Raw genomic sequence first — 12,424 nt, 5'->3', positions numbered from 1 at the left:
CTGAAATACGTGTGTTAATTTTAACTGGCAATAGAACTCGTCAAAAGGAACAACTTTTCTATTTACCATTTTGCCGAGAAACGATGTTTAATTCCAAAAAAAAATTGGAGAGATTTTTCACTAAAATAGCCCTACGCCACTAAATACTTCAATGGCTAATTGAGATCAGCGCTAATATGTAAAAAACATCCATTTTCACCCAGAAAACGTGTTTTAACGCAGAAATCAAAATTCAAATAAATCTACCCGTATAGCAAAAAGTCCACTTCTTAAGAATCTGGTTGTTTCACGTTTTTAGGTAGCTTAGTTTTGGAGATATGAACGGTTTTAGGAAAATCTTTCCTAGTTTTTTAAGCCATTACGCAACGTTTTTCGCCAAAATGGCAGAGAGAAAAGTTGTTCCTTTTGATAAGTTCTATTACCAGTTAAAATTAACGCACTTATTTCAGAAACACCCTGTATAATCTACTATTATTTCATTTGAATTGAACAATATAACAATTATTTTTTTACAATATCATAGATTCTCCTTTTCGGGTACTTTTCATCCCTTTGAGTGTGCTTTCATCTTTTCCACAAACTGGTTTTCAATTTTATCCCCCTCCCTTGCGTGTACATACAATAAAAACAAACTGTTAATGGGAAAAATTGTTGCGACCACGATATCGTCGGTGTTATTTTTTACTTTGCTCATTTTCGTTTGTCGTTAATAATAACGGCTCGAAGAATATCAATCTCGGGCGAAAGAATTTCAATTACCAGAGGCAATTTTGGTGTTCGAACGTTGCGTAAAAAGTCTTATAGAATATTAAATAGCACAACAAATTATTTCAGGACTACAACGACGACATCCGACAGGAACAAATGTGGGAGATGCAGGTGCTTTCCAGCCAAAGAAATAACAACAAAGGAGACGAAGCAAGCGGCGGATCGAGTTCGGGGGCGGAATACGCAGGTGAAGACAGATTGAGCAGCGAAACGGCAGAACCGGGACCAGAAAGCCCCCAAGATGAGCATCCAGCATTGCGCGGTATTCAGCCGGGTAAGCGATTATCAACTGTAAATAATTAAATCTGATAACATCCCGGCGAACAAGGGTGTTTATATTTTATTCACAAATAAAATTACAAAGTGCATTATCGCCACTGATTAAATTTGGCTCGTGAAGATATTCGAGTTGGGGGACTCACAGTTCAATTTTCCTATAACTTGCCGGTTTCCCAGTTATGGATGGAATTTAATAGCGGAGGAGATGCGAACATTTTGTTATTCGGGGCATTATATGTTGTTTATCGTCTGTCTTTACGTTTTGACGGTTGTCGGGGTCGGCTCTTCGGTTCGCAATAATAAATCGTTCGTGTTTAAGATCCCCTTACGCGATTACCGAACTAGGTGAGGTAAGACGTTGAAATACGAGGGTTTATATCGGCTTAATTATCCTATTTACCTGTCCCGTCGTGGGTCCTTAATAAACAATCAGGACATCGCAATGTTTCCTTGGCCGGAAGATTGCGCGGCCCTCCAGGTCAACACTTCCACAGCCGGGGTGCATAATGAAGTCGCGTATATCACATTCCGTAAATTCCTCCTCTGTGTTGGGTTAATAACTAAGCAATTCTTCACTACGACCACGCTCATTTGTCGCCGCTCGAATTCTGATCTTAAACGAAAGAACTCCATTGTGTTGTTTATGGACTTTAGTTAACAATATTGATTCCATTTGCGAGAGCTTTTAAGAGTTTCATTAAAAATTTATGCCATTCTGAAAAAGGAGACGAGGAGAAGGGGTTTTGGGCGGATTAATTATTGAGACGGAGCGTTCCCCATTTCAAATTACAAAAGAAATAAGAAACATTTATATAATTAAGTGCTCTCTGGAAAATTATCACAAGCGAGAGATAAACTTCCTTTCGGACAAAAAGGACGATTTGCACGTGGAAGGCCCATTCCAGCTGTGCGAAACAGTTTTTGATCAGTAATTACTTTCGACCTTTGTGATATTCAGACAACACGGCTAGTCGGAGAGCAAATGCTAAAAGAACAAAAGAGCGAAAATATAAAAAGCTTAAGTTCTTCTGTGGTGTTCTCCAATTAGCAAACACTCGACACATTTCCACCGTTTTTGTTTGGCCCAACTTAAATTTGTGGTTGGTTTCACGTTTTGTTTTTTATTACAATGTTCGAAACGATATTTGGTTATTGACGTAGGTAGACACAAGTTTTTCTGCCACTTACAAAGCCGTCAAAGGTTTTTGCCTCCTTTATTTTGGATTAAAATTAATTACAATTTTTGTATGAACGTGTCTTTCAATCGTGCAGCGTGCTTTATTTGGGTGTGAGAAAATTATCTGCTATCACAACGATGAAAGTGACAAATCTTTACGCCCGTTTTGAAGACAATTCTAATTTTTTGAATCGTATTAATTAAAATAGTGGACAAAACATTTTCTTGAAAGGTCTAAAATTATGTTATGATCGTCGTACTAAATATATAGTTCAATTAGACGGAGATTACGTTTCATTAATACATTTTTTCCATTATTTACTTTATTGCATGACGTGCGGTAAAGTAAGTCATTACCTCTGTCTGAAAGAGTGGGATAAATAGGATATATCGCATGGTCCTAGATAAAGCATGTTATACTTAAAAATGAATTCCATTACTTGTGGAAACAAATTTAACAAAAATTTACTTGTCTAATAATTGATTCGGTATATTTAATTTTGTTGTTTTGATTTTACTAATTTCTTTGTATATAACTTTTGGTTCTATATTAATTACCTAATTCATTCCACATAATGGTTATTTGCAAATGAGCACACACCGTTTTCGATTTGTTTTATTTACAGTTGGTGTATCACTTTCTCTTTATTTTGTTTAATGGGAATATAGACTACAGAGATACCCTTAGATTTTTATACCAAAAATGTACCTTCCATTTCATCATCATCTTTGCTGACGTTGAGGTAGGCAACCAATAAAACGACTGTGTATAGCATGCATAGATATGTGTACGATCAAGCTAAGACAGGCGTTTCGATAAAACAAAAGATGAGGTAGCACTCTTGATTTGTTTCCTTGTTGATAACTCTGTATTGTCTTAATAAATTTTCACGATATAAGATTTCAAGTAAATGATAGCAGAAAATAATTTTTCTCCTATTTATCTATGAACACCTATTTATTATGAAGTCATAATAATGCCGATTTTTAATATATTATGAGGTCTATAAAACACTAGTGGACCCATAGTGGACTAGTGAACCCATAATTAAACTGTTTTTTTTATAATTAAACAGTTTAGAGAGAATTAAACAGTTTATTGAACATCAAAAAATGTAATACATACATAAAATTAGAATGATAAGAAACAGGAATCTCAGATGAAATCATTTGTTGAGGCTTACGTTAACATTTATATTAAAAGATAAAATAAATTTTTGGGTTTTGATGATAGTCTAAGAACTGTAGTTACAGAAAGAAGGTATTGGATAATAGTATATTATGATACGAGTCTTATAAGAAGCATTTTATCGCACGCACGGTTTTAGAGCACGACGAGCGTAGCAAGTGCGATAAAATGCCTTATAAACGCGATGTCATACAGTATTTTTTCTACTTTGCCACTTTTTCAATGAAAAAAAATAAAAAAGTTAAAGTTGAAGGATTCACCCAAGGTCACGTCTGCGGTCTGCCGCGACACCACAGTATCCGTCAACATTAAAAAATTAAATTTCACTATTTTAGTATAAATTATTATTATATCACGCCTTTTCCTATTACGATACGCAAAACAGTATCGTAATAGCATCAGTACGAACGCAAAGTAGAAAAAACTATATATTACACCCGTGCCTTAACAGCAAATAAGGCACTCAAGAAAAATTAGCCCACTCGAGCAAGCTCTCGTGGTAAACATTTCTTTCGTGACTTATTTGCCTTATAACCTTATAAGACACTTGTATAATAAATAGCTATTAAAAAGATGCTTTTAATGATATCTATATTTTGCTTTTTGCCTGTAGCTTTTATTAAAAATGGAATACACGCTTCCTAAATTAAAAATGAAATGAAAAGCATATATTTCTTTTAAATTTAATTGCACTTTTTAGTGTTTTAAATTTAAAAAAAATTAAAATACGTATCTTGAACACAACCAAAATTAATTTCAAAAGTCATTATCAATTAAATTGTGTCTTAACGATGTAACTAACTTGTAATAAAGTTGGGTTATCAGTGTCGATAGTATTGCTACAGAATTGTGAACAAATTTGTGTGGGTGTGTTTGCTTTTCAGCGTCGATAACATTCAACAATATTGTTAACAAAGTCAGACAAATGTATTTTTTATTGGAAAAATTGTAAAATTTGATATAGTGATATGATAGATTAGTGAGCAAACAGACGTTTGTAAAATCATTTAAAAATGACAAAAAATTTTACAAAAAAAAAGAATAAGAAAGGAAGGAAATTCATAATTTGTCCGTTCGAATCACACCACACCAGACACTTTTTTCGGATTCGGGAATGTGCTTTCGAAAATGGAGGACATTTACAGTGAAACAAAAAAATGTAGTGCAGACCTTTATTGCTTGCAAAAAGCAGACATTCTAATGCAGCAATTCAATATTCAGTGACGTAATGCGCTCACAGTTGAATCTATTGTTGCTGTTGCATTTGAAAACTTCCTGTCGCAGGGGAATATCAGATTGCTAATTTAATTTTCAGTTGGCTTATTTTAGTGAGCATTGACCCGAATTTTTATTTTTTAACGGAGCTTTATGGTGATTCCCCACCGGTTTGATTTTAATTCATTCAATGATTACTGGAGAATGAGTGACATTGATTGGAAACAGACAGAGGGACGATAAAAATGATCCTCGATCGTCGCGTACGCGCCTCCGGGGGTTATAAAATACCCTTCATTGATTTCTCTTATAGCTGAGAAAGCAATCAGAACGGCAAGCGTTTCTAAACCAAAATTAATCATAAGACAAAGGACTCTTTCTCTCGGTGTCTGGGAAACATTACACAGATGATATATTACTTTGTGGAATCGAAACAGCCGAGATTTTCCATATCAGGGCGGTTTCATCCCTTTGATCAGACCTCGTGCAGAAAGAAATCCGTCAATTTTATTTGTTCAGGAACTCCGTCGTCGACCGAGACCACCGCCAGTGCAACTCCCGCCAACGGCAGCCAACTCTCCCCGACCAACGGCATCGGCAACGGTCCGGCCACAGGTGGGGCCGTCGTCGGGGTCGGAGGGCGCAAGAGACCCCTGCTGGCGGGCGGCTTGAGGACCTCGATGACCCCCACAAAGCGCACAGTCATGAGTCTCTTAGCTAGGGCCAGAGCAGCGCAAGCGAAGCAATTACCGAGCACCTTCCAAAGAGGAACACCGGAGTAAGTTGCCTTATTAATTGCATCGTTTTAATTAATTTTTGCTTTAAACCAGAAAGCACTTAGTGGAGTCTTGCGCAGCTAGATCGATAAATTACTCCACTAACTTCAGAAAGAGAAGAGACACCCACACCTATTCACGAATTCACTCAGCACACTTCACTTTCTTTCCCTTCTCGCCCACAAATTGATTCTCTTCAAGACGCTTAATATTAAATTTAACGGAAAAGGCAGCTGCGATAAAATCAAAAATTGCAAATATTACCTAACGAAGGGACAGTAATTATGGCGATCAAATAAAACACAGATAAAAACCAATCAAGAGCTAAAAGCGAAGGACACAACTCGAAACTCAAATCGAATTTTCTAGCGTTTGCAACGTCAATCGCAAATGTTAAAAGCTCATTCAGCTTTCAATTTAACTTATGTTATTCTATTCAAAATTGTGAATGACGTTGGTATTTCTAGTTTGCCTTTGCAGCCATTCTCTTACTAAAATCGATCGTTGCATTGTCACCAGCTTCTAGTTTCTGAAATGTCTGAAGAAAACGATTGTTAAAAGCACTCAAGCAATATCTGAAAACGTCATTTACCAGTTGCGATTTTTTTATTTAATTACTATTAAGTTGACAATTGACAAGACAATGACAAGAGACCGTTCCTTCAGTTGCATTTTTATTGAACAACTACGAGTATTTTCAATTCCTTGTAAATTTGTGCTGTCAACGCAAAATCAATAACATAACAAAAACATATTTGTTTAGACATATAATTTAACTCTGCAAACAAAAAACACTGACATCGGCAGTTTTCTACCTTTGAAGTTGGAGCTTTTATTTATACAGTAACGAGCAAAAAATGATGGACAGGGTAGTTGCACTAACGCAAACGAGATTTTGTGTAGCAGGGAAGGATTAAACGACGTAACTGGATGTTTTCCAGAGATATATGTTCTTCTGAAAGGATATCTCTTGATAAAATAACAACAAAAATATTAGCGTCATTTCCATTTTTTTTAAATCCAGTGAAAATTTACGTTAATACTGTTTGACATCTATTCGTATAAACTTATGGTCAGGAGTGCGAACGATGCAGATCACTGAGAAAGAAGTTCAATCTGGTCTGAACTTTAGATTTGGCCTGAACCATCTTTCAGCAAATATGCTTTCAAGCGATCCGATAATTTGCGGGAAATGTATAAAATTGCATTCGTCGGCGTACGTTTCAAAATTTTCCAATTAAAAGTTTGGTCATGGTTCACGACATTAAAACGGCTTGTATCAACTGCGCCAGAATACTGATGCACCATCAAGTTTTATTAACTTCGATACAATTAATTATTCAGCGAGAGCTTTAAGATAAAAACGGCCGCACGGTGGGGTTACATAAATTGAAGCTTTCCAACAATTCAACTCTAGTTAATCGTAACGCACGTTGAGTCAGCGTAGCATTAGTGCGAATTTAAATGTAAATTGTGACAGGCGAGAGTTTAACGCACGTTAGTTTTCACTCCGTGCATTTGAAGTGTGTAAAAAGTTTAGGTAGACAACCGCCTAAGGGGACAAAATGTGATGAGAAGGGCCAGTGTTTGTAATTTTCATTTACTCAGATGCCTAAGCGCTTGAGTTTGTAAATGCAAATCCTCGGCTCAAACTGCAGAGAAGACCACTATAGACAAAAAAAAAAAATCATAAATAACTTAAATGTGAATTATTAGGAGAGTTGTTTATTAAATAACCTTGAGAAATACTTAGATGCCTTTGTTATTAATTGTTTCGATAAAATACCTAAATATTGATCAAGAAGTTCCCAAAAGATCTAAGTTTAAAGAGCTTGGTTTAAACAAAATAATATTTTTGAACTCACTACCTTCAAAATGACATTTCGCTACCGCAACAGTCAACCGCGAAAGTAGATTTCGCGCACTAGTGCTTCAAAATCATCCAAAAAGCATTCACCTTTTTCAACATTCTAAAAATAATTTGACTTGATAATAATAAAATCTGGTTTACAAAACGCCATTTCTCCAATGTGAATGTTGAAAATTTCGAAAGAGTGAAAATACATAAATCGCTATTAATTCGACTGACACTTGGACAAGTGCATGGACAAGCGCTATCTATTCACAAAGGGTACACGACAAATCAGACATAATGTTCGTTTCAAAAAATATTGTAGAAACCTCTATGCGCCGAGATGTATTCAGCACATTCGAGCAAATGAAGCACTCGCTCCTTCGTCACTCGTGCCTCAAATAATGTGCTCATGCGCGAAAAATGTCTTCTCGCACGACAAAATGGTCAGGTCAGGTCAAGTTCATTGATCGTAAGCTGAAAACATCTGCATATGATATGTTCTCTGTTTGGTATAATGGCACAGCACTTTCTCTTTTTTTATTTTCGGTTAATTTTGATTTTCTGATGTTTTATAAAGAAAAGAATGCACAATCGCGATTTCCTTGATAAATTTAAGTTAGGATGAAACGGCAAGAAAGTCTATGATACGTTTAAAGAAGGTTACATTAAAAAACGCATCCCCTAATGTTGGTCTCCGTGAAACCATGAAAGAGCAAAAAGATCGAAGTTTGAACTAAAATTAGATCATTGGAAACTTGGAAAAAATGGATAAATGAGTCCCGCCTATGCTGAGGATTGTAAAAAGTTGTAAAAGTTAATACGAAATCTGCTTTGCAGTAATTTTGCGAAATAAAAATATTTTTTTCCTGAAAAATAAATTATGTGCAACGAAAAATGGCAACACAAAATGATCTGTGAGCTAGCATGAAAAGATGAACTTCTCAAGTAATGTCCAAAACTAAGACAAAACCGTGAAATCCGTGAAAACTACTTGACCTGACCTGACCTGTCCCTACGAAAATTGAGCGAATTAAGGTATGAAACTCCACTACATCCACAATGCTTCCCAAATTTGTGACCCACTCTCAAGCTTGTAGACCACTTGGTGTTACTGTTATGGACTTATGGCATGGCTCTCATTGCTAAACAAGTTATCTACAAATGATTGTCTGGTCCAGTTTGCTATGAAAACTTTGAAAATTTTGAATGTATTGGGTGGTTCAAAATGATTGTGGATAAGTATGGCAACTATGACATAGTTGCCATACTTATCTACAATCATTTTGAATCACGCAATACTATGTGCTATGTACAGTGTGGAATAAAATGATTTACATCTAGTTACCTTTGCATTACCCTTGTAAAAATACGAAATGCCGCTCTAAAAAAAAAGAAAGCCTAACCTCAAAATATATATCCAAATTCCAAATGTGATTTATTGCGAAGGGATGATATGAATGCAAAGTTGAGATTGAAATTAAAAAGGAAGTAACAAAAGCAAGTTACAGCTAGTGTTGAAAGTGGCCACCAACGCTTGTTAATTCAATTTAGTAAATTGTAACAATTGTCAATTCGATTGATGACATTTATTGAGAGAACTAATAGTTCGGCACTTCGAAAAAAAAGTAGAGCGGTGCAGGAAAATTTACATATGCAAAAATTCCAAAGGTAACTAGATGTAAATCATTCTATTCCACACTGTAGAATAAATTCGACACCGAATGTCACATTTTCAGGTTAGGTTGTTGGTTTTTCACCAAGCAAGTTTCACCTGTGTTTTGTTTCTGCTAACATTAATATCGAACGATCAAATTAATTTGTAATCGAGTCATGAATTCGAAATTGTATGTCGTTACTTAAACTCCACGTTCCAATAAACACAGCGTGAAACACAGGATAGGCCTTGACAGTTGACACTTCATGTAAACTATTAGAATGATGGTTAAAGTTACAACGAATTTAATTGTACGAGTACATCCAGGATTAGGATCTGATGAATAATTAAAATTAACAACAAAATTAAATGTAGAGGCTACACTTGTTTCGGATCTGTAAAAATTACATTATCAATATTTTTCAAAACCAAAATCAATTTTAAAAAAGTCGTTAAAATGACGTAACTTTATATCCCATTTATTGTCATTTTTATATTGTAAACTCTAAAACAACCTTTACGTTAATCGTTAATATAACCTCATTTTTTACTCTTGTCATGTTTTGTGGCATAATAACGGGTAAGCAGCAGGTGAAAGCGATGGTTTTATTACATTCAGTGCAATTAACTCAAAACTCAAATTAATTTTTGAATGTCAGTCAGTAAAAGGTGGATTACAGAGATTTTGTTGAAATGACAGAAAAATGCTGCCCGAAATTTTGATTCCGCGACTGTACCTATATTCAGGAAAAGGTATGAAGCGTGAACAAACGTCAATGTCAGAAGTGACCGTTAATGATGAATTAAAATTAGGCTTCTGTTTATTTCTTTCCAAAGCTGGCTTGACCCGACAATCATTTATAGATACCCTGTATAAATTGTCATTCTTGTTTGTTATATTGATCTAAAAAGTCAATCCGCCTTTTCGTCATCGCTAATTTACCTGATCGTATAAACAATATAATGTATAACACGTGCCACGTCTTCTTTACAGTCGTGAGAAATTAGCACTTTTCCGCACTTATTACACAACATACTTATTATTCATTCAATGATTTGAATTTAGTTTGGGATGACCGTCATTAATTCTGGAGCAACCTCGTAAACTTGAAAGAGTTTTATTCGCACTAATTAAGTTTACCTGACACGTCTATATTCCGAATCGTAAACTACTATCTCTTAAGATTTCCTTTCGTTCGGAGCCAACCGGTAACAATTTCCCAGCACAAATATACTATCGATTATTCAATGAGTTAGATTTATAGCTCTTATTTTGTCTTCGTAGATATAAGCAGATTAGGATCATCAGCATAAATAATGAGTCCTGAAACAGACAAACAAAACAAAGTTGAAGATCTCAGATGTAGATTAAAATGAACACAAAACAAGACGTTTCTATGTGACGGAGTGTCTACTCTTTGAACAGGTAGTCGTTGTAATATGATGCAACAAAGGATGGATCAAACGTTACAGCAGTCAATAAAAGTCTTCACTAGTAATGAGATCGAATACGAATCTGATGAACGTCGAATTGAAAGAAAAGACTGCACAGTCGTGTAGAAATTTCATGTGCAGCAACAAATACAAAAAAAACCTAAACTCGGTGTTCAATCTGGAACTGAATATCAGTCCCTGCCATGTTATAAAAGCGAAAATACTCGATTTTTTTATGTATCAGTGTGTTTCTGATTTTACAGAACTAATACACATTTTCCCGAAACGACAACCAATTAGCAGTTGCTGCAACCCTCAACACAAATAAAATTGGGGCGATGCAAACAATTCCAGTAGTTTCCGCAGCGATTAAAATTTATTAAATGTCGCATTTCGATTGACATTTTACATATTAAACGTACAAATTTATAATGATGTTGGTTTAGCACAGTTTAAACAAAATATCAATTAATTTGGCCCCGCTCTCACTTGCCACGCAATAATATTTCCTCAACAATTATCCGAACTCGTCCCACACACACAGTGCTGATTAAATTTGCCTGCCGATTTGGAAAAACAGTGAAAAACTCCACGGGGCCGAAGAAAGTGGATGGTGTTGTCTTGGTGGCGGGCTAACCGATTTGTTCTGTTCCAGGCGTACTACAACATTGGTTCCTCTCCTGAGAGAAGATTACATTACGGGAGCTGTTAACCTTAATTTGATTTAATTTGAATGCGCGGCCGTTTCGCAGTCTCCAACCACGGTTTATTTAACACTTGATGAGAAAAAAGGCGATTGAAAATTGATCAGATGGCTGAAAATAATGAAACAAGTGCAGTCCAGCTTTCGGTTCTCCTCCTCGCCTCTCCCTCTAATTTATTGGTCCGGACCTGGAAGTTTACTTTTCATATGCGGCCTTTTGCATTTATTTTCCTTGTGCGATCGCCGTAATTACCCTAATTGACGACCGGCCCTGTTTTTATTCTGCGAATTTTCAATCGCTTCACCACCCAAACACGTTCTGTTGATATTTTCTCGGTGATGTCCACTATTATTAATTACTCTAATGTAATCAATTATTACGCAATGCACGGACCAAATATGAATATTTATAATCAAAACACAAAATAGTAGTGCAATTTTGATCGTTACGTTTACTTTTTGTACAGATTTAGATTTTATCACAACGAATTTAACGGATAAATTAATATAATGTTGTAAAAAGAGGATCTGTTCCTATGATGCATACGCCGTTGTCCTTTGTTCGTATTAGTTTGTTTACGTGTTCGACGTTTTGTGCAAATTGTGTACATACTTAGGGAACCGCATTCAATAGGTTGGTCATTGTTTTATTCGCTTTTCTAGAACATATCGACTAGAATTAAAGAGAATTGTAAATGTAAGAGTACCTACCTGAAAAAGCAATTAGTTAAGCTCGAAGCCAACGGCTTAAAGCTCGACTAATCCGTTAAAATTAGATGCCAAATTAGTTGTTAATTTAGCTATTAATATTTTAGATAACAATTGTAACAGTGGCTTTTAAAATGGGCGAATCGGAGCGATACACTGGGTGTTTTGACAGTCACTGGCTAAATGAATAAGAATAAATGTAAGGAACTAAACCAATAATGTTAACTACCTAACTGTAATTTTTAATATTACATTTTACTGTTAGCATGTTTAAAATGTCACAGTTTAAAAGAAATTAATGTTAAAGAGATTGTGCTTGCAATATTCACACATAAAGCACTCGAAATTTCGTTCTTTAATGTGTTTATTAAATATAAAATTATAAAATAATATTTAAACTACGCTCTAATCATATGTATTCTGTAATATGTGTAAAACAAATAAATCGTAAAGAAGCACATCTCGTTTGATTGGCTTTCCTCCAACATCGATCCCCCTTTCGTATCGAGTCCGCCGTGATGAAAAGCGGAAACAAAAAAGCGAAACCCGACACGGCAAAATCTGATTTTCTTCCATAGATTTAAAAAAATATAAAACATAATGGGTTTTCGACACGAGATGGTTCGCCACCTCCGAGTATTAGACAGAGCGGCCGCGGCAATCAGC

The 12,424-nt window shown here is 35.4% G+C and overlaps 1 protein-coding gene across 4 annotated transcripts in view; it reads left to right on the top strand.

The window, feature by feature from the left end:
• LOC138123011 (KH domain-containing, RNA-binding, signal transduction-associated protein 2-like) overlaps positions 1 to 12,216 on the top strand; it is a 148,925-nt gene extending 136,709 nt beyond the window's left edge. For 3 of the 4 annotated variants that reach the window (XM_069037497.1, XM_069037494.1, XM_069037495.1), the window contains 3 exons: positions 835 to 1,042; positions 5,148 to 5,406; positions 5,459 to 10,539. In XM_069037497.1, the coding sequence (XP_068893598.1) occupies positions 835 to 1,042; positions 5,148 to 5,406; positions 5,459 to 5,594 (603 nt within the window). In that variant the 3' untranslated portion in view covers positions 5,595 to 10,539. Of the gene's footprint in view, positions 1 to 834; positions 1,043 to 5,147; positions 5,407 to 5,458; positions 10,540 to 11,002 lie in introns of those variants that run through there. The other variant, XM_069037496.1, reaches the window with a different exon arrangement.
• Positions 12,217 to 12,424: the final 208 nt, after the last annotated feature.

This window comes from Tenebrio molitor, chromosome 2 (assembly GCF_963966145.1).
Source record: "Tenebrio molitor chromosome 2, icTenMoli1.1, whole genome shotgun sequence".
Classification (NCBI taxonomy): domain Eukaryota; kingdom Metazoa; phylum Arthropoda; class Insecta; order Coleoptera; family Tenebrionidae; genus Tenebrio; species Tenebrio molitor.
Note: the sequence above shows the minus strand (reverse complement) of the source record. Positions and strands in the feature narration are given on the sequence as shown.